This window comes from Theropithecus gelada, chromosome 12 (genome assembly GCF_003255815.1).
Source record: "Theropithecus gelada isolate Dixy chromosome 12, Tgel_1.0, whole genome shotgun sequence".
Classification (NCBI taxonomy): Eukaryota; Metazoa; Chordata; class Mammalia; order Primates; family Cercopithecidae; genus Theropithecus; species Theropithecus gelada.
The window spans coordinates 77,737,598-77,757,983 of NC_037680.1; the positions used below are offsets into that span (position 1 = coordinate 77,737,598).

The 20,386-nt window shown below is 44.5% G+C and overlaps 1 protein-coding gene and 1 pseudogene across 1 annotated transcript; one reads left to right on the forward strand and one right to left on the reverse strand.

Annotated features, from left to right (window-relative positions):
• The first annotated feature begins 3,213 nt into the window (after nucleotides 1-3,213).
• On the forward strand, nucleotides 3,214-18,628 carry LOC112636369 (CASP8 and FADD-like apoptosis regulator). The gene is made up of 4 exons (XM_025405041.1): nucleotides 3,214-3,257; nucleotides 3,967-4,048; nucleotides 14,749-15,259; nucleotides 18,161-18,628. The coding sequence occupies exons 2-4, from the start codon at nucleotides 3,991-3,993 to the stop codon at nucleotides 18,297-18,299; spliced, it is 708 nt and encodes a 235-aa protein (XP_025260826.1). The 5' UTR covers nucleotides 3,214-3,257; nucleotides 3,967-3,990; the 3' UTR covers nucleotides 18,300-18,628.
• Nucleotides 16,807-16,994, reverse strand: LOC112636420 (annotated as a pseudogene).
• Nucleotides 18,629-20,386: the final 1,758 nt, after the last annotated feature.

The window sequence follows — 20,386 nt, forward strand, 5'->3', positions numbered from 1 at the left end:
CCGCTACAGTAGCCAAAAAAAAAAAAAAAAAAAAAAAAAAAAAAAAAAAAAAAAAAAAGATTACTTCTTTTTTTTTGTTTGGAGATGGAGTCTTACTCTGTCACCCAGGCTGAAGTGCAGTGGTGCACTCTCGGCTCACTGCAGCCTCCACCTTCTGAGTTCAAGTAATTCTCATGCCTCAGCCTCCTGAGTAGCTGGGATTAAACGCATGCACCACCACACCCAGCTAATATTTTTTTTTTTTTTTTTTTTTTGAGACACAGTCTCGCTCTGTCACTCAGGCTGGCGTGCAGTGGTACGATCTCAGCTCACTGCAGCCTCCGCCTCCTGGGTTCAGGTGATTCTTATGCCTCAGCCTCCGAGTAGCTGGGATTACAGGCTTGCGCCACCACACCCAGATTATTTTTGTGTTTTTTGTAGAGATAGGGTTTCACTCTGTTGCCCAGGCTGGTCTCAAACTTCTGACCTCAGGTGATACACCCGCCTTGGCCTCCCAAAGTGCTGGGATTACAAGGATGAGCCACAGCACCCAGCCTAATTTTTGTATTTTTAGCAGAGACAACATTTCACCATGTTGGTCAGGCTGGTCTCAAACTGCTGACCTCAAGTAATCCACCTGCCTTGGCCTCCCAAAGTGCTGGGATTACAGGCGTGAGCCACTGTACCCAGCAAAAGTTTACTTCTTTTGCTTGAGTCCTCCTTGAAGTGAGAGCTGAGACTCTGTCTTACACTGATGAAGCACATGGTTGTGGTTCCGAACTCCAGGAAGCAGGGATTGATGGGCTGTGATGGAGGGCTTCAGTCTTATCCAAGGGGCTTGGAATCTGTCCTGTGTGTGGTGGGACATCATGAATGTTTTGAGTGGGGCAGTGGCCTAATAGAAGCCCTCTTTGTGTGGCAGTCCCCTTACAGATACCTTATGACTCAGTCTTTGTGCTGTGTGTACCTGAAAACTTACTTTGGCCTGGATTAGTCAGATGGTGTAGCTCATGCCTGTCATTCTCTACCTGATACTGTGCTTTTCAGCAAAAACTACTGAGAAGCGAATTAATTCCTGAAATAACAGCATGTTTCTTAAAACACTGGTGAGGTGATGAGAATTAGTATTCCGAAGGCTGTTTAAAGGGAAAATAGGAGAACTAGTAGATTTGCATAGGAATTAATCCCAATATCCCTGTGATCCTATTAGGAGAGCTGCTTACTTGTTCTTGCTTGGACTTGGTTTATTTGCTAATAAAGAAAAAGGTTTCTGGGCTGGACATGGTAGCTTATGCCTGTAATCCCAACACTTTGAGAGGTCGAGGTGGGTGGATCACCTGAGGTCAGCAGTTCGAGACCAACCTGGGCAACATGGTGAAACCCCGTCTCTACTAAAAATACAAAAATTATCTGGGCGTGGTGGTGCACGCCTGTAGTCCCGGATACTCGGGAGGCTGAGGCAGGAGAATTGATTGAACCTGGGAGGTGCAGGCTGCAGTGAGCCGAGATCTTGCCACTGCACTCTAGCCTGGGCGACAGAGCAAGACTCTGTCCCCCCGCTAAAAGCTTTCTAATAACTTGGACTTAATTTAATAGAGGTTTAAAATGGTCAGCCAGGCATGGTGGCTAACACCTGTAATCCCAACACTTTGGGAGGCCAAGGTGGGTGGATCACGAGGTCAGGAGTTCGAGACCAGCCTGACCAACATGGTGAAATCCCGTCTCTACTGAAAATATAAAAATTAACCAGGTGTGGTGGCACGCACCTGTAATCCCAGCTACTCAGGAGGCTGAGGCAGGAGAATCGCTTCAACCCGGGAGGCAGAGATTGCAGTGAGCCTAGATCGTGCCATTGCACTCCAGCCTGGATGACAGAGCGAGATTCCATCCAAATAAATAATAATCATCAAACCAAATATTTATATTAATTTGGACTTCCAAATAAATTTCAACTATTCAGCCATCATTGAATTTGATGAGGATGGTGATAACTTCAATTTAGTAAGTTCTTGCTAAATGCCTTAAACTGAGATAGATATATCACATAGATTATTTTGCGGGTTTTCTTTGTTTGTGTTCTGTTAATATATAATTGCTAAAATACAAAAAATATAAAGTGAAATTTCCTCTTTGAAGTATCAGAAATAGCTGCTATTAATGTTTGATTTTTATACCTCTAGATTCTTTTATATTTAAGCATATATTAATACATGTGTAAGTATATGTACACAAATAGATATTTTTAAGTACACAGAATCAATATTATACATATTATTTAATAATCTATTTTTCACTTAATATATCCTGTGTATCTTTTTTTAAAATTTATTATTATTTTTTTTGGAGACAGAGTCTCGCTCTGTTGCCCAGGTTGGAGTGCAGTGGCACAATTTTGGCTCAAAACTGGTCGTTCATTCACCTCCCTGACCTAATCAAGTCATTTTTTTCTAGCAAATTAGCTTTAGGCTCATCTGCATTTGCCAGGCTCACTGCCCCCGTTGTCACTGTCTTGCCATTGACATTTTATTTTATGATCTCCCAGTATCACTGGACTATGAAAACAGTGCCATCTGTTTTATAGCTAGCAAACACATATAAGCTTTCCCTGCTCTGCACTCTCTAAGGCTGTTCCCTTTAGGTATTGTCAACAGTTTCAGCACATATAGGAAAGCTATCAGTATTGTTGGGTGGTGAGGTTGTTAGATTCTCCTATCAAGTTAAAAACTCACCAGCCACCTGTTCCTCACCTAGAGTGAGGTAGGGGAGAGCCTTCTTCACTTGCTGTTTAAGCAACTTTTCCAGATAGCCCCTGGTAGCACTGGGACTTGTGTTTTCTTTTTTTTTTTTTTTTTTTTTTGAGAAGGAGTCTGGCTCTGTCGCCCGGGCTGGAGTGCAGTGGCCGGATCTCAGCTCACTGCAAGCTCCGCCTCCCGGGTTCACGCCATTCTCCTGCCTCAGCCTCCCGAGTAGCTGGGACTACAGGCGCCCGCCACCTCGCCCGGCTAGTTTTTTGTATTTTTTAGTAGAGACACGGGGACTTGTGTTTTCTTATGTCACTTTCTTCAATGTGAGGTTGGAACCTCACGGCCAAGTATAGCTGGGGAAAGAAGAGATAATTGAAGAAAATAGGAAGGGAGAACAGTTGTGATACAAAGAAACTAAGACAGTGTGGGGGTGGACTTAGCTCTCCTTCAGCTTTGTAAATGATCTCTCTCTCTCATCCCCTAGAAGAACCAGTGAAGACATCCATTCAGGAATCAGAAGCTTTTTTGCCTCAGGTACAGAATAAATGGTCTGATTTGGTATTATATGTACATAGCTGTGGAGAACCCTGACTTCTTTAAAAATATCTGTCCATTAAGAATTCTTTGAGACAATGGGAGGCTGAGAGTGTTGTTCTCCTGAGAACTTCCATACAAGGGAACTCTGAATAACAAAGAGAAAGTTGTTAAAGGGAGGATTGCATTAGTGAACTTTGGAATGCAGGGAAGTTCCAAAGTAGCACCCCTTGTCTCGACTCAGTGACTGCTGAACATGTAAGTCAGCAGTGATACTTCCCTGAACTTTGACTTGTTCTGGCTTTTTATTAGGTTGACACTTCTTTGTAAGCAGAAGCAATAGAAGGGCTCCCTTTGTACTTGGGAAGATACCGCTTATATAACTTCAGGTTACTGTGGAGACAAATGACTCATGTTTTCTCTGTTTTTCAAATTATCTTTATTCCACAAAGCCAATAAAGAGAATGGGATTTTCATTAAAATTAAATAAAAATAAAATAATTTGTCTTGAGCACATTACCCTGTTATCAAATAGAGGAAAAATTTGGTATTAATGGGAAACATTTGCCATAATGGGAAACTTCAGGCTGTGTCTGTTGAGTGATTCACCTGTCAAAGGAAATCCAAAAGAAGAGATGGTATATGAGTGGAACCTCATAGAAACCGAGCAATATCCAGAGTCTTTAGCAATTCTTGCCTTCCTTTCCAGAGCATACCTGAAGAGAGATACAAGATGAAGAGCAAGCCCCTAGGAATCTGCCTGATAATCGATTGCATTGGCAATGAGACAGGTAGGTGTGGAAGCTGCAGATTAACCGGTGCCCTCAGATTGAGATCATGGCACAGGCAAGCTGTATTCATTAGAGTGATCAGCACCAGTTGCCATGACAAACCAGTTCAATAATCTGTGCTTCAGGCTGGGTGTGATTGCTCATGCCTGGAATTCCAGCATTTTGTGAGGCTGAGATGGGAGGATCGCTTGAGCCCAGTTAAAAATTAGCTAGTGTGGACCAGGCACGGTGGCTCACACTTGTAATCCCAGCACTTTGGGAGGTGGACGTAGGTGGATCATGAGGTCAGGAGTTCAAGACCAGCCTGGCCAAAATGGTGAAACCCCGTCTCTACTAAAAATACAAAAATTAGCTGAGCATGATGGCGCATGCCTGTAGTCCCAGCTACTTGGGAGGCTGAGACAGAAGAATTGTTTGAACCTGGGAAGCAGAGGTTGCAGTGAGCCGAGATTGCACCACTGCACTCCATCGTGGGTGACAGAGTGAGATTCTGTCTTAAAAAAAAAAAAACGTTAGCTGGTGTGGTGGTGCACACTTGTAGTCCCAGCTACACAGGAGGCTGAAGCAGGAGGATCACTTGAACCTAAGGAGGTCAAGGCTGCAGTGAGCCAGGATTGTGCCACAGCACTCCAGCATGAGTGATAGAGCAAGACCCTGTCTCAAAAAAAGAAAAAATGAATATGTGGTTCAACATAACAGAGACTTGTTTCTCATTCATGTCACAGGCTAGTGTGGATCGGGCTTGGGGGGGGCTTTGTTCATGTGGCCATTCAGTGGCTCCATCATCTTCTGAGGTCTTTGGTTTTCTGCAGAGTCCTTTGTATCTGGCTAGCAGATAAGGGAAGAGAGAATGTGTGGAAGATCTTACAAGAGATTTTAGGGACCAGGCCTAAAAATGATAATATGCATCATTTTCACCTCATTAGATTGGTCAGAACTCAGTCATGTGGCTCCTTCTAACTGTAGTAGACATGGAGAAATTAGTCTAGCTGCGTGTCAGGAGGAAAATGAAATGGATTTGGGGAACACGTAACAGTGTCTCTGACACAAAGACATCATTTACGGTAGTTGGTGAGCTTCAGTCTTGCCTTTTCATTTGGATGCTATAGCAGGGAGGAGTCCTGGAACCCAGAGGGACATTAATATTAATGGAAGGCATTCTGGCTTCAGATACTATCACATGCCCCATCATTTCACCTAGATAGATGACAAAAACTTTCCTGGGAACATTAAAGACATGATAAATGTGAGCTCACTTACAGAGCTTTGGATATTTTCTGAGCAATGTGTCAGTTCTGCTGTCCTTTGCTTTGGTTGTTGGCCTCACAGTCTCTTCTATCTGTGAGTCACCATTGCTTTTGCTCAGTTGTTGTTGGATGTCTGACTCAAACTGAATCACTGGTGCTGCATCAAAAGAGAATGAGAACAGCATAGATAAGTGGAATGACTTTCTGTTTAATTATTTAGCTCTTCCTTAAGAGGATCGATCATTATATTTCCAGTTTTAGAGCTTCTCAACATTCTCTTAAAATGAGTCAGAACTATCTTTTAGGCTCACTTAAAATGTTACCATGGGGAGTTTTATAGGAAGAGAGGTTAAGAGAAGGTCAAATATAAGACTAAATTTTCCAGGATTTCAGATATGATCCTGCTTGGTCATGTCCTGTTTTTGGTTAGATGTGAGAAAGATAAGTGTCTTCTCCTTTTTAGCCATTAGTACCCATATAAGAATGAGAAAATATTTTCTTAATGAGTCACTTCCTGTTTTAAGAGATTATGTAATTGTCCTGTACTTCTGGTTTTGGTCAGTGTTATTTCATTCATCAGCAGATGTTGTACATATATCTGTTGTATGAAGAGAATCATAAAAAAAAAAAAGCCATGACCTGCTGTGAATTGAAAAACCAAGTTTTTTGGCTAAAACTCAATGTCTGTGCTTGCTTCTGTTGCTGCGTTGTGGGCCTCTTGTGGGCAGGGGCTGAATGTATATTCGTATTTTTCTGCATTATAGGAGCATGATCAGAGTTGAGAAATGGAATATGACAGTGTGGGTTTGAATCATGGCTATGCCATGTTCTGGCTTGTGACCTTGGGCAATGTCCCTGGCCTCTTTTTTATTTTTTATTTTTTATTTTTTTCTTTCTTGAGAGAGAGTCTCACTCTTGTTGCCCACACTGGAGCGCAGTGATGTGATCTTGGCTCACTGCAACCTCTTCCTCCTGGGTTCAAGCAATTCTCCTGCCTCAGCCTCCTGAGTACATCCCTCCCGGGATTACAGGCGTGTGCCACCGTGCCCGGCTTCTAATTTTTTTTTAATTTAAATTTTATTTTTATTTTTCCTGTAATGCTGAGTTCTCGGCCTCCTTAAGTCCCAGTTTTTCTTTTGTAAAGTGGGTTAATAATGGACCTACCTCACAGGGAGGTTGGGCAGAATGAATGAGTTCATACTTGGAAAGGGCTTAGAATAGTGCCTGGCACAGTATGAGCCTGTACTAGATGCCAACTTGCATTATTTCCTCATTTGCTTGTTTAATTCTAGCCATAAACCACCTAAGCAAGAGCTCACCATGGCTCTTTGCACTTGGTACATAGAATCTGATCTCAGACAAGTGAGAGACCAGGGCACTGAGGCCCGCTCTAGGCCCAAGGGGATGCATGAGTGGGATACATCCCCGTAGGCTGTGGTGCACTGGAATGGAGGCCATAACCTGAGAGGGGACAACCTCTTGGATAAACACTCAAGTGGAAAGCTGAGCACAACACTCCTACCAGTCACAGTCTGAATGGGCTTGGCAAAGGAGAATCTAAGTACAAAGTACAGGAGGGCAGAGACCTGATAAGGGAGAAAGATGGAAGAGGATGGTAGAATTGGAGGCAGAGCCTGGGGCATCATGCTTTTGGCTGCAGGTATGAGTAGGTATTGGTGTTGACTGCATTAGTACATCTGTTTCCTGCCCCATGGCTGCTGATGTGTCTGTATATGAGCTCCAAGAATCAGAATGGCAACTCTAGACAGCAGGTCCCTCCTGGTCAGACGTAGGCCTTTAAAGTTCAACATCTTGGTGGTATATTGCTGGACAAGAGTAGGCCTAGGCCATTAGAGGGTACCCTGGATGCTCAGTGCTGCCTTTCCCCTGAGAATCAGGGTGATTTGACTCAAGCCTTCCCTGCCTCTGGGAACAAAATCAATAATTGGGCTTGAGGCCTCTTATAAACCCCCCTGGGCTCAGGTGGCTAATTAGCAGGTAAGAAACAAGGCAGCACATTTTTATTCTTCTTGTGCTATGGTTTTCATCAGCTGCGAGGTCACGAATCCACTTACATGCACAGACTCAGAGCAGCAGGAGAACATTAATTATTATGAAGTGGAAAGGCAGAGTCTCCTCTCCTCACATCATCTCTCTAGGCCTCCAGCTCTTCATTTTCCTCCTCCCCTCCTGGTGATTTGTCACTGAAGATTCTAGGCCCAGAATCCTGCCTTGGTTGAAAATGGTTGTTATTAGTGCAGCACCCTTCATCTCTTTTCATCTAATCTGCAGTTAGGGGGCTTCATCTAGAGTAATTATGTGGATTTCTTCTGTCTAGTTAACTTTGCCACCTGGTTAACATTGAACACTTGGGAGGAGTGCAGGAGTCCTACAAGCGGGTAAGGTAATTGCCAGCTGAAATAAGGGCTCTGAAAGAAACAAACAGGAACATGATAGGACTAACCTGGGCATAGCTGTGCTCAGAGTACATAATTTATTAAAAATCTACTACGTGCCAGGTATTATGCTAATTGTTTTACATGGATTCGTGCTTAATCCTCATAAATACCATAATATAGGTGCTGTTCTCTCCATTAAATTTTTTTTTGTTCTACTTAGAACTAATTTACTAGGAATATTCTTTCTATGTTCTCTTCTTTTCTTTTCTTTTTTTTTTTTTGAGACGGAGTCTTGCTCTGTTGTCAGACTAGAGTTCAGTGGTGCAGTCTCAGCTCACTGCAACCTCTCCCTCCCAAGTTCAAGTGATTCTCCTGCCTCAGCCTCCTGAGTAGCTGGTATTACAGGCATGTGCCACCACGCCCAGCTAATTTTTCTTTTTTCTTTTTTTTTAATTTATTTTTAAGACGGAGTTTCATTCATGTTGCCCAGGCTGGAGTGCAATGGCGTGATCTCAGCTCACCGCAACTGCCGCCTCCCAGATTCAAGCGATTCTCCTGCCTCAGCCTCCTGAGTAGCTGGGATTACAGGCTCATGCCACCATGCCCGGCTAATTTCGTATTTTTAGTAGAGACGAGGTTTCACCATGTTGGCCAGGCTGGTCTCGATCTCCTGACCTCGTGATCCGCCCACCTCAGCTTCCCAAAGTGCTGGGATTACAGGCGTGAGCCACCGCTCCCGGCCTATTCTCTCTCTTTTCAAGGTGAGGAAGCTAAGCAGTGAACTACACTCCTACCTTCTCTAGTACTGATTGAGCTGGGATCAAAAGCTGGACTCCAAAGCCTATGCTTTTAATTACTTTGCCTCAATATAATTTCCATGAAGGTGGGGGAGTTTATCCATCCCTCTTACTATGGGTCTCCAGTACCTGGAACAATCCCTGGTACCTAGGTGTTCAATAAATATTTGTTGGGTGAATGAATGAAGGAATAAGCTCTCCCAGTGTCAGTGTGATTATAAAAGCCAATCCTTTTTATCTTTAGAATTTAGCAGACTCTCTTCTACCTGTCTTCACTTCTGTCCTCAAAAAACCAGACTTTTATCCAGAGAGCATGCACGTCTCCCAAGTATTTATAGCTTTATTTCTTTGTCCGGTAAATGTTTGTTGAGGGCCTACTATGTGCAAAGCACCATGCTTGGCCCTGTGTGAAGCAAATATTAAGGCAATGAGATGGAATCTGTTCTCAGAGCTGTGTTGTGCATGAAATAAGGTTATTCTTTGGTAGTTCATTCTTGAGAAGAATCCTTATGGAGTTCAGTAACCTCTTCTTGAGGCAGAAGTAAATGCTTAGGGATTTGGGGGCTAATTATCTCAGTTTGGTAGAATTGAAAAATAAGTCTTTGGTGTTGTGTCATCTGTGTCAGTGATAGCAAAGCTGGATCTGTGCTAGGCCCTGGTGGGTCATCTTTAAACACTGGACTTTTTAATTCTGTTGGGAATATAGAAGCAAACGTCTCACATCTCTGACATATGGGCTTTACGGCTTGGCCTGAAGCTCTGGTTGTTTTTAAGTCCCCTGAATAAAAATAAAAGACGATGTTTGCAAATTTTAAGAGGAAGTTTTTTTGTTTTTGTTTTTGTTTTGAGACAGAGTCTCGCTCTGTTGCCCAGGCTGCAGGAGTGCAATGGCGTTATCTTGGCTCACTGTAACCTGTCTTCCGGGTTCAAGCGATTCTCCACCTCAGCCTCATGAGTAGTTGGCATTACAGGTACCCGCCATCATGCCCGGCTAATTTTTTTTTTTTTTTTTTTTGAGACGGAGTCTTGCTCTGTCACCCAGGCTGGAGTGCAGTGGCGCGGTCTCGGCTCACTGCAAGCTCCGCCTCCCAGGTTCACGCCATTCTCCTGCCTCAGCCTCCGAGTAGCTGGGACTACAGGCGCCCGCCACCACGCCCGGCTAGTTTTTTTTTTGTATTTTTAGTAGAGACGGGGTTTCACCATGTTAGCCAGGATGGTCTCGATCTCCTGACCTCGTGATCCACCCGCCTCGGCCTCCCAAAGTGCTGGGATTACAGGCTTGAGCCACCGCGCCCGGCCAGCCCGGCTAATTTTTGTATTTTTGTAGAGACAGGGTTCACCATGTTGGACAGGCTGGTCTTGAACTCCTGACCTCAAGTGATCCACCCGCCTCGGCCTCCCAAAGTGCTGGGATTACAGGGATGAGCCATCGCACCTGGCCAAGAGGAAGTATTTTTTTTTCTACCCTGTTCTTTCTGAAAAGCTTGAACATTTTTCTGTAATTTCCTTTTCTTTTTTGAGACAGGGTCTTGCTCTATCACCCAGAATGGAGCACAGTGAAACAATCACGGCTCACTGCAGCCTTAACCTCCCAGGCTCAAGCGATCCTCCACCTCACCCTCCCAAGTAGCTGGAACTACACACAGGCACCACCACATCCATCTAATTTTTAAAATATTCTGTAGAGACAGGGTTTCACTATGTTGTCCAGACTGGTCTCAAACTTCTGGGCTCGAGCAATCCTGCCACTTCAGCCTCCTGAGTCCCTAGTACTACAGGCACATGCTAACATGTCTGGCTAACTTATTTTTGTTTTTTGTAGAGACAGGGTTTTTTGCTGTATTGCCCAGGGCGGTCTTGAACTCCTGACTTCAAGTGATCTTCCTGCCTTGGCCTCCCAAATCACGGGATTATGGTCATGAGCCACCACGTAATCTTTGTTTTATGTGCATTTATAAGCTTTGCTTCCCCAACAAGATTATAAGCTCTTTGATTTAAGTACATCATATATTTGATATGTATTCTCTTGTCCAAGTATTTCTGTAGGCGATAAGGGGAACTTTGTAAAACAAGAGTTTTCTGGTCAAGTAAATTTGAGAAGTGCTGCCTAATCTCTTCCCCCTCAGATATTTGCAATGCATATTGACCTATTAAAGGCTCTGAGAATTCTTCCTGCGAATAAACCTATTTTAGCCTTGTCTACCTTGCATTTCCCAAACACATTTGACCTCAGAACTCCCTTTTTCACTAAGAATGTTTTGCCCATCTTATGTTTTGCCCATGTGCTCTATAGCAATTAACACTGGGCTTATTAAAGGTACACAGCAAGTGATTGTAAATTAACCGGTGAAGCAGTCCCTCATTCTCGTTTATTTTATACATTTATTTAATGAAGCCCTTTTCATAGAAATTGTCAAGATAAATGCACCCTCATTTAGATCAAAACAAATTCTAAATTAATGAAGTCATGACATTTTACTGTATTTTGGTTTTTTTGGTTTATCTGTGAAGTCCTCAAACCTGTGAGTAGTGCTGACCCTGACCTTGAATGAACAGCCCTGTACTAACTGCAAGGCCAGAAGAACCCCCACCCTTCCCCTCTCTACCTCCCCCATATCATTTCAAGAAGTTCTAAAGAACCGTTGGAATTTTTGGAGGTCAGACTGGGTTGGGTGTGGGTTTTCCAGGGTGGGTTCTAGAAGGAGAAGTGGGACTTCTGTAGTTTGTTGAAGTTTTATTTTCCAAACCCAGCCCCCAAGTTTTTCTTCCTCTATTTATGTGCAAGGACAAAACAGTTACTGTTCTGCCTACATAGGACTTGGACTTTGTCCGCTCTGAGCCCATTTTAGTTCAGAATATAGAGACCTCCCTCCAGGTCCTAAGAGAGAGATTCCATGAGAGATGTGCAACACCATAAGATTGGTGATTTGTACTTTGAAATGGCTTCCTTTGTTTCCTTTAAAGTCAGTATCTTATATCTGAATAAACACAGTTTGCAAAGCATCTTTACAGAAATCTCACTGGATCCTCACGGTCACCTTTTTCACCTTTTTTTTGAGACAGAGTCTCACTCTTTCACCCAGGCTGGAGTGCAGTGGGGCGATCTTAGCTCCTCCACTTCCTGGGCTCAAGTGATCCTCCTCAGCCTCCCAAGTAGCTAGGACCACAGATGCGTGCCACCATGCCCGGCCAATTTTTGTATTTTTGGTAGAGATGGGGTTTCGCCATGTTGCCCAGGCTGGTCTTGAACTCTGCAGCTCAAGCGATCCACCCGCCTTGCCTCCCAAAGTGCTGGGACTACAGGTATGAACCACTGTACCCTGCCCTCACAGTCACCTTTTGAAGAACCTCCTGCTCAAGAGTTCCTCCTGCCTCAGCCTCCTGAGTAGCTGTGATGACTACAGGCATGCACTACCATGCCTGGCTAATTTTTTATTTTTTGTAGAGATGGGATTTCCCTGTGACTCCCAGGATGGTCTCAAACTCCTGAGCTCAAGCCATCCTCCCACCTTAGCCTCCCAAAGTGCTGGGATTATACGTGTGAGCCACTGCACCTGGCCAAGCATTCGTTTTAATCCTGTTTTATAGATGAATAAACTGGGGCTGACTCAAACTGACTCAGAGTCACACTGTCATTACCTTTTTGATCCTATACATTAGACTGGACTGTATGCATGTTCTTGCTGGCCCAATAAAGTTGCAAGTGCCAGCTAACAACCCTTCCCACTCCACCTCACCATCTCATAGAGGAAAATTGTGACATTAATGGGAAATGTCAGTGGTGATGTCTTCAGGCTGGGCCTATGGAGTGACTGCCTTGCCACACATTTAAGCAATGCTCTGCCTTGTCTGAGGCTCAGACCTGCTGTTCTTTTTGGCATTGGGGACCTGCATGGTTTTTGGCTTCACCTCCAGCTTTAGCCATTTTTCTTCTGTTCTTTTAGGTAAGGATTTTCTGCCCCAGACCTCAGATTCCCATTCCCTTCCTAGCTTGTCTGCTGTTGTAGCCCAGTCCTCTTCCAAGACCATGCAAGATTCAGACCCTAGTAAGAGGAGATGGAGGAACTAGGACTTAAACCCACATCTTGTGATTGCAAGGCTGGTTCCTCTTTTGCCCTGCACCACGCGACTGTCTGCTTACGGTCATGTGACAGGGGCTTCCCCAGCCAGAACCTCCAGGGAGCACAAATAAAGGAAAGAGCTGGAAGGCACAGTATAGCATTTGTTCTGTCCAAGCCTCACATATCAGCATGGGAAGGGAGAACGAGGTGAAGCTTTCTTTCAAGGACTTTGATAAGGAAGGACATTTATCAGTGACGAGAGGTTTTGAGGGAAGTGAACCAATCTTGAGATAAGTAAACAAAAGAGCTTTGAGTCTGGTGTTTCCCTGTTTGCTTCTGCCCCCTGGGGGAACAAATACTCTATGATTAGAGACGTGTAAGTCCTTTGGAATAGAATAGCAGTGATGGAACTGGAGTCCTAGTCCAGGTTCTCTCCTTGTTCATCCTGGATTCAGTACTGGGTATTGAAACTCGCCTGCACCCTCAGAGGAGATGACTAGGGGACAGTGCGTCCAGGCCTCTTCTACCACACAGAGTTTTCTTTTTTTATAAAGCGTATACACATTTAAAATTTAATGATACTCCCAAATTGCTCTTCAAAAAGGCTGTACAAAATTACAGTCCTGATAACAGCTGCCCAGAGATCCTGTGAAGGCATTTACCCTCATTATTATTATTATTATTATTAGAGATGGAGTCCTGCTCTGTTGCCCAGGGTGGAGTACAGTGGCGCAGTGTTCGCTCACTGCAACCTCTGCCTCCCGGGTTCAAGCGATTCTCCTGTCTCAGCCTCCCAAGTAGCTGGGATTACAGGTGAGCACCACCACGCCTGACTAATTTTTGTATTTTTAGTAGAGACAGGGTTTCACCATGTTGACCAGACTGGTCTCGAACTCCTGACCTCAGGTGATCTGCCCGCCTTGGCCTCCCAAAGTGCTAGGATTACAGGCGTGAGCCACTGGGGCCTGGCTGCCCTCACTATTTAATGGGTTATTTGCAACCTGTGAATCATGTCTCCTATTTCCTTGTTAATGATGCTGATTGATTATAGACTTAGAAATATCAGCACTTCCTTTGTATCTCTTCATTATTACATGATACAATAATTCATTTTCTTTTTTTTTTTTTTTTGAGACAGAGTCTCACTCTGTTGCCCAGGCTGGAGTGTAGTGTTGCAATGTTGTCTCACTGCAGCCTCCACCTCCTGGGTTCAAGTGATTCTCCTGCCTCAGCCTCCTGAGTAGCTAGGACTACAGGGGCGTGCCACTACACCTGACTAATTTTTGTATTTTTAGTAGAGACGGGGTTTCGCCATTTTGGCCAGGCTGGGCTTGAACTCCTGACCGCCTCAGCCTCCCAAAGTGCTGGGATTACAGGTGTGAGCCACTGAGCCCAGCCAATGATTCATTGTTTAATCCTTAGTTGTGGGCCAAGCAAAGGAGAAAAGTAAGAAGCCTTTTCCTTTTACTGATAGGAAAGGTCAAAGGACTTACCTAGTGAATTATTTACCTAAAAATGTATACAAATCACTCCAAAATTTAGTGGCAAAAACAACAGTACTAATTTAATTATATCTTCACCTGTGGGTGAGGAATGTAGGAGCAGCTTAGCTGGGCTGTTCTGGCCCAGAGTCTAGTGAAGTTGTGGTCAGTTGTCAGCTGGGTCATCTGAATGCTTGATTGGGATTAGAGGATCCACTTCTAAGGTGGTCACTCACATGACTGGGAAGTTGGTGCTAGCTGTTGACGGGAAGCCTGTTCTTCATGTGGGCCTCTCTGAGGGACTGCCTGAGTACTTTCATGATGTGGTGGTGGGCTTCCCCCAGAGTGAGCCACTCAGAAGAGAGAAAGATTGTGAGGTCTGGACTTCAGTAAGAAGGTCGTTGAAGAAAGAAAGGTTTTGTCCTCCCCTTGGTTTGATTGGACTAGAGTGGGCTCAGTCTGTGCCTGTGGCTGGCATCAGGCAGGAACAGTGGTATAGCAGGGTATAGACCATATTTAGGGACCTAAAGTCACGTCTTTCATGATTCAGATGGTTCCTGTTCCAACTGCCCAGGACTCGAGCCCGTCAAAATATGACACAAAAGCAGAAGCTTTTCATAATGGAGATTAGACCATGGCTAGGATTCCTACCCAGTCCTCTTGAACTCTCCTCACTCCAGTGTTGTTTTCCATGTTTGTTTTGTGTTTTCCCCAGAGCTTCTTCAAGACACCTTCACTTCCCTGGGCTATGAAGTCCAGAAATTCTTGCATCTCAGTGTGAATGGTATATCCCAGATTCTTGGCCAATTTGCCTGTATGCCTGAGCACCGAGACTATGATAGCTTTGTATGTGTCCTGGTGAGCCGAGGAGGCTCCCAGAGCTTGTATGGTGTGAATCAGACTCACTCAGGACTCCCCCTGCATCACATCAGGAGGATGTTCATGGGAGATTCATGCCCTTATCTAGCAGGGAAGCCAAAGGTGTTTTTTATTCAGAACTATGTAGTGTCAGAGGGCCAGCTGGAGGACAGCAGCCTCTTGGAGGTGGATGGGCCAGCAATGAAGAATGTGGAGTTCAAGGCTCAGCAGCGAGGGCTGAGCACAGTTCACCGAGAAGCTGACTTCTTCTGGAGCCTGTGCACTGCGGATGTGTCCCTGCTGGAGCGGTCCTGCAGCTCACCATCCCTGTACCTGCAGTGCCTCTCCCAGAAACTGAGACAAGAAAGGTGAGCCCCCAGGAGGTGGTCAGTTCTGGACCACCTGCTTATTTTCGTGCCACAGGATAGGAATTACCACTGTGCCACGTTTGCTGCCCTTCTCTTCTGGGAGGAAAAGAGATTTTCCCTCCTGCTTTGGGGTTGCCGTAGGACTACAGTATAGACCCGGCACGATTTATAAATACTTTGTAGTTAGTTAGTTTGTAGTTTGAATACTTTTCTTCAAAATTAAGAAATTTTCAGCCTGGGCAACAAAGTGAGAACTTACTCTATAAAAAAATTAAAAATTAGTTGGGTACACTGGTGTGTGCTTGTAGTCCCAACTGCTTGGGAGGCTAAGGTAGGAGGATCGCTTGAGCCCAGGAGTTTGAGGCTGCAGTGAGCCATGATTGCACTACTGTACTGCAGCCTTGGAGTACAGTATTGGAGACCTTGTCTCCAATAAATACATAAATACATACAAATAACAAATTTTTATTTTTTTATTTTTTAATTTTTTTTTGAGATGGAGTCTTGCTGTTTGCCTAGGCTGGAGTGCAGCAGGACAAACTTGGCTCACTGTAATGTCCGCCTCCCAGGTTCAAGCAGTTCTCCTGCCTCACCCTCCCAAGTAGCTGGGATTACGGGCGTGTGCCACCACGCCCCGGCTAATTTTTGTAATTTTAGTAGAGACTGGGTTTCACCATGTTGACCAGGCCAGTCTTGAACTCCTGACCTCAGGTGTTCTGCCTGCCTCGGCATCCCAAGGCATCCCAAGGGGCTAGGATTACAAGCGTGAGCCACTGTGCCTGGCCACAAATTTTTATTTTTAATTCTTTTTTTTGAGACAGAGTTGCACTCTTGTTACCCAGGCTGGGAGTGCAGTGGCATGATCTTGGCTCACTGCAACCTCCACCTCCTGGGTTCCAGTGATTCTCCTGTCTCAGCTTCCCGAGTAGCTGGGATTACAGGCACCTGCCATCACATCTGGCTAATTTTTGTATTTTTAGTAGAGACAGGGTTTTCATCATGTTGGCCAGGCTGGTCTGGAACTCCTGGCCTCAAGTGATCCACACACCTCGGCCTCCCAAAGTGCTGAGATTACAGGCATGAGCCACCACACCTGGCCACCTTCCAGATCTTTTTTTATTTGATACCCACACAGTCATATAGAAGTATATCTTTTTTGTTTGTTTTTTGAGGTGAAGTCTTGCTCTGTTGCCCAGGCTGGAGTGCAGTGGCACATCTCGGCTTACTGCAACCTCCACCTCCTGGGTTCAAGCAATTCTTCTGCCTCAGCCTCCTGAATAGCTGGGACTACAGGCGCGCACTACCACACTCTGCTAATTTTTGTATTTTTAATAGAGACGGGGTTTCACCATGTTGACCAGGCTGGTCTTGAACTCCTGACCGCAAGTGATCCTCCTGCCTCGGCCTCCCAAAGTGCTAGGATTACAGACGTGAGCCACCGCACCCAGCCCAGAAGTATGTTTGTAAGCCCAGATGGAATCATCATCTATTATTTATTTATTTTTAATTAAAAAAATTTTAATACAGTTCAAATCAGCATGTCTGGCTCATTTCAGCTCCTTTACTGCTAAAGCAGGGGACAAGGGCTGCTTCAGTTTCTTTGCCTTCTCTTTCTCTGAAGGTATCTGCTGCATCGAACTTGAAAGTTCACATTATCCTTATTTTTCTTGATCTTGACAGATTTGTCATCTTTTCACCAGGCTGTGAGCAGAAAGTCTTTGATTTCCTTAATTTTTCAAGGCCTGGCGATGAGGCACACAGGGAGAGGGCAAGGACCCACATCCCTCTAGCCCGTGTATCGCCCGAAAGACACTCACAGCCTGCCACCACTTTATAACCTGCTTTTAGTTTGTTTAACACTAGATCAAAAACATTTTTGTATGTCAGTAGTCACATTTCTATAGCATCAGTTTAATGTGTGCACGACAGCCCATAATATGGCCATAGCTTAATTTACTTGATCAGTCTTTAGTTGTTGCCTAGTGTTTGCTTTCATACAAAGTAAGAAACATCCTTGCAGCTTAGTATTTGTTCTTATCCTTAATTGTTTTCTAGGGGGACAATTCCCAGAAGTGGAATTACTGAGTCAAAGGACATGCATTTTTCAAGCCTTGGATACATCCTACTAGATGTCCTATAGGATGGTCATATCAGCTTTATAGGAGAGTAGCTGTGTCCCTGAATTCTCCCTGACACTGCATGCTCTTATATTTCCCCAAGTTTTGACAATTTGATAGGTGAAAAGTGGTATCTGACTGTTCAGATCTGGAAGGCTTTGTTATGTAAACATTTTTTTAAATGTTTATTGGCAAGAATACTTTTCTAAGAGAAGCATCAGTGTCCTGGTTTCTGTTTAAGCTGAATGAAGCCACAATGTACCTCAAGTATAAGATTAACTGGCCTTTTTCAGTTGCACCCTAATTAACGATTTAGAATGATGTTTCTGAGCCACCTGTCAAAATGCATTTTGGGCTGTACCTCTGCATACCCCAGGAATAAATCTCATGGCCTTCTTTACCTGGCCTCCTTAGTGGTGGCCCAGCAGGAAGCGGGGGTTAGAGCAGGAGCCACTCAGCCTTCCAAGATAGATACTCCATGGGCCAGTGGTATTACTGGCCTTTTGAGCCCATCCCTGTTTGCATAGGTGATCCACGTGGGTTATCATCTGGCTGGTATGTTCCCAGAGTGAAACTCAGCAGCCCCTTGACGGAGGGGATGGTGGCCACTAAGCCAGAGTGCTGCAAGTTAGTTTGGATCATTTGCTAAGCAGCTTGTGGTGCATTTAGAAGGGAACAGTTTCAAATAACTTTCACATCTGTTGGCTCATTTCGCCCTAAGGACAATCTGTCTTCTCTTTGATATTTGCATGGCATTAAATTTTGCCTTTCTTGTTTTCTCCAGAAAATGCCCACTCCTGGATCTCCACATTGAACTCAATGGCCACATGTATGATTGGAACAGCAGAGTTTCTGCCAAGGAGAAATATTATGTCTGGCTGCAGCACACTCTGAGGAAGAAACTTATCCTCTCCTACACATAAGAAATCAAAAGGCCAGGTGCAGTGGCTCATGCCTGTAATCCCAGCACTTTGGGAGGCCAAAGAGGGCAGATCACTTCAGGTCAGGAGTTTGAGACCAGCCTGGCCAACATGGTAAACGCTAATAAAAATACAAAAATTAGCCGGATGTGGGGGTGGGTACCTGTGTTCCCAGTTACTTGGGAGGCTGAGGCAGGAGGATCTTTTGAACCCAGGAGTTCAGGGTCATAGCATGCTATGATTGTGCCTACAAATAACCACCACATAGCAACCTGGGCAATATAGCAAGACCCCATCTCTTAAAAGAAAAAAATGGGACAGGAACTATCTTAGTCCATGTATTAGTCATGTTTCTCTAGAGAGACAGAACTAATAGGATAGATGTATATATAAAGGGGAATTTATTAAGGAGTATTGACTCACGTGATCACAAGGTTAGGTCCCGCAATAGACCATCTGCAAGTAAGGAAGCCAATTCAAGTCCCAAAGCTAAAGAACTTGGAGTCTGATGTTTGAAGGCAGGAAGCATTCAGCATGAGAGAAAGATGGAGGCCAGAAGACTACACCAGTCTGATCTTTCCGTGTTTTGCTTGCTTTTATTCTGGCAGTGCTGACAGCTGATTAGATGGTGCCCACCCAGATTGAGGATGGTCTGCCTTTCCCAGTCCACTGACTAAATTTTTTTTTTTTTTTTTTGAGATGGAGTCGCGCTCTGTTGCCCAGGCTGGAGTGCAGTGGCGCGATCTCGGCTCACTGCAAGCTCCGCCTCCCGGGTTCACGCCATTCTCCTGCCTCAGCCTCCCGAGTAGCTGGGACTATAGGCGCCTGCCACCACACCCAGTTAATTTTTTGTGCTTTTTAGTAGAGACAGGGTTTCACCATGTTAGCCAGGATGGTCTCGATCTCCTGACTTTGTGATCCACCCGCCTTGGCCTCAAATGACTCAAATGTTAATCTCCTTTGGCAGCACCCTCACAGATGTACCCGGGAACAGTACTTTGCATCCTTCTATTCAATCAAGTTGATACTCAGTATTAACCATCACAGTCCATTTGGGCAACTATACCAAATTACCATAGACCAGGTGACTTAAACAGTAGTTATTTCTCACAGTTCAGAGGCTGAAATCCAGCATCTAGGTGGCAGCATATCTGGTGTCTGGTAAGGCATGCTTTCAAATCTTACCAGATGTCAGTCTTTTCATGTGCTCACATGGTAGAAAAAGAGGATGCAAGCTCTCATGTGTATCTTCTTTAAGGGCACGAATCCCATTCATGAGGGCTCTACCCTCATGACCTAATTACCTCCCAAAGGCCCCACCTTCTGATACTGTCACATTGGGGATACTGTCTCCCCTTTGAATTCTGTGGGGGATACAAACATTCAGTTTGTAACAATAGCCTTATGATTTAGAGGTTACTTGTTCATTCACCTAGACCTCAAATTGCATTTTACAGCTAATCAAGTCTATCTTTCTCTGATTTGATAGTGTGACCTAAAAGGGGACCATTGTTTGAAATATCACTGGAGTTGCATTATTATTATTATTATTGAGACAGAGTTTCATTCTGCTGCCCAGGCTGGAGTGCAGTGGCATGATCTTGGCTCATTGCAACCTCTGCCTTCTGGGTTCAAGCGATTCTCCTGCCTCAGCCTCCCGAGTAGTTGGGATTATAGGTGCCTGCCACCACACCCGGCTAATTTTTGTATTTTTAGTAGAGACAGGGTTTCACCATGTTGGCCAGGGTGGTCTTGAACTCCTGACCTCAGGTGATCCACCAGCCTTGGCCTCCCAAAGTGGTGGAGTGGCTCAACTGTATGTGGCCTATTATTATTTTTTACATTTTTAAAAATTGCTGAACAGGGGTACCTCTGGGCAGTGTGCCAGAATGCCACTTTTTAAATAATTATTTTATGATTTATTTATTTTTCTAGAAGTCAGTTTTAACTGATGTGTATCTGTATGTCTATTTGTGTATATTTTGTCACGATCATGTGACAGAGGCTGAAAAGTGTGGAAGAGACAGTTTTCAGGGACAACAAGCAATTATTCCTACTTTCCAAGTTATTTTGACGCCATGGTGGCTCAC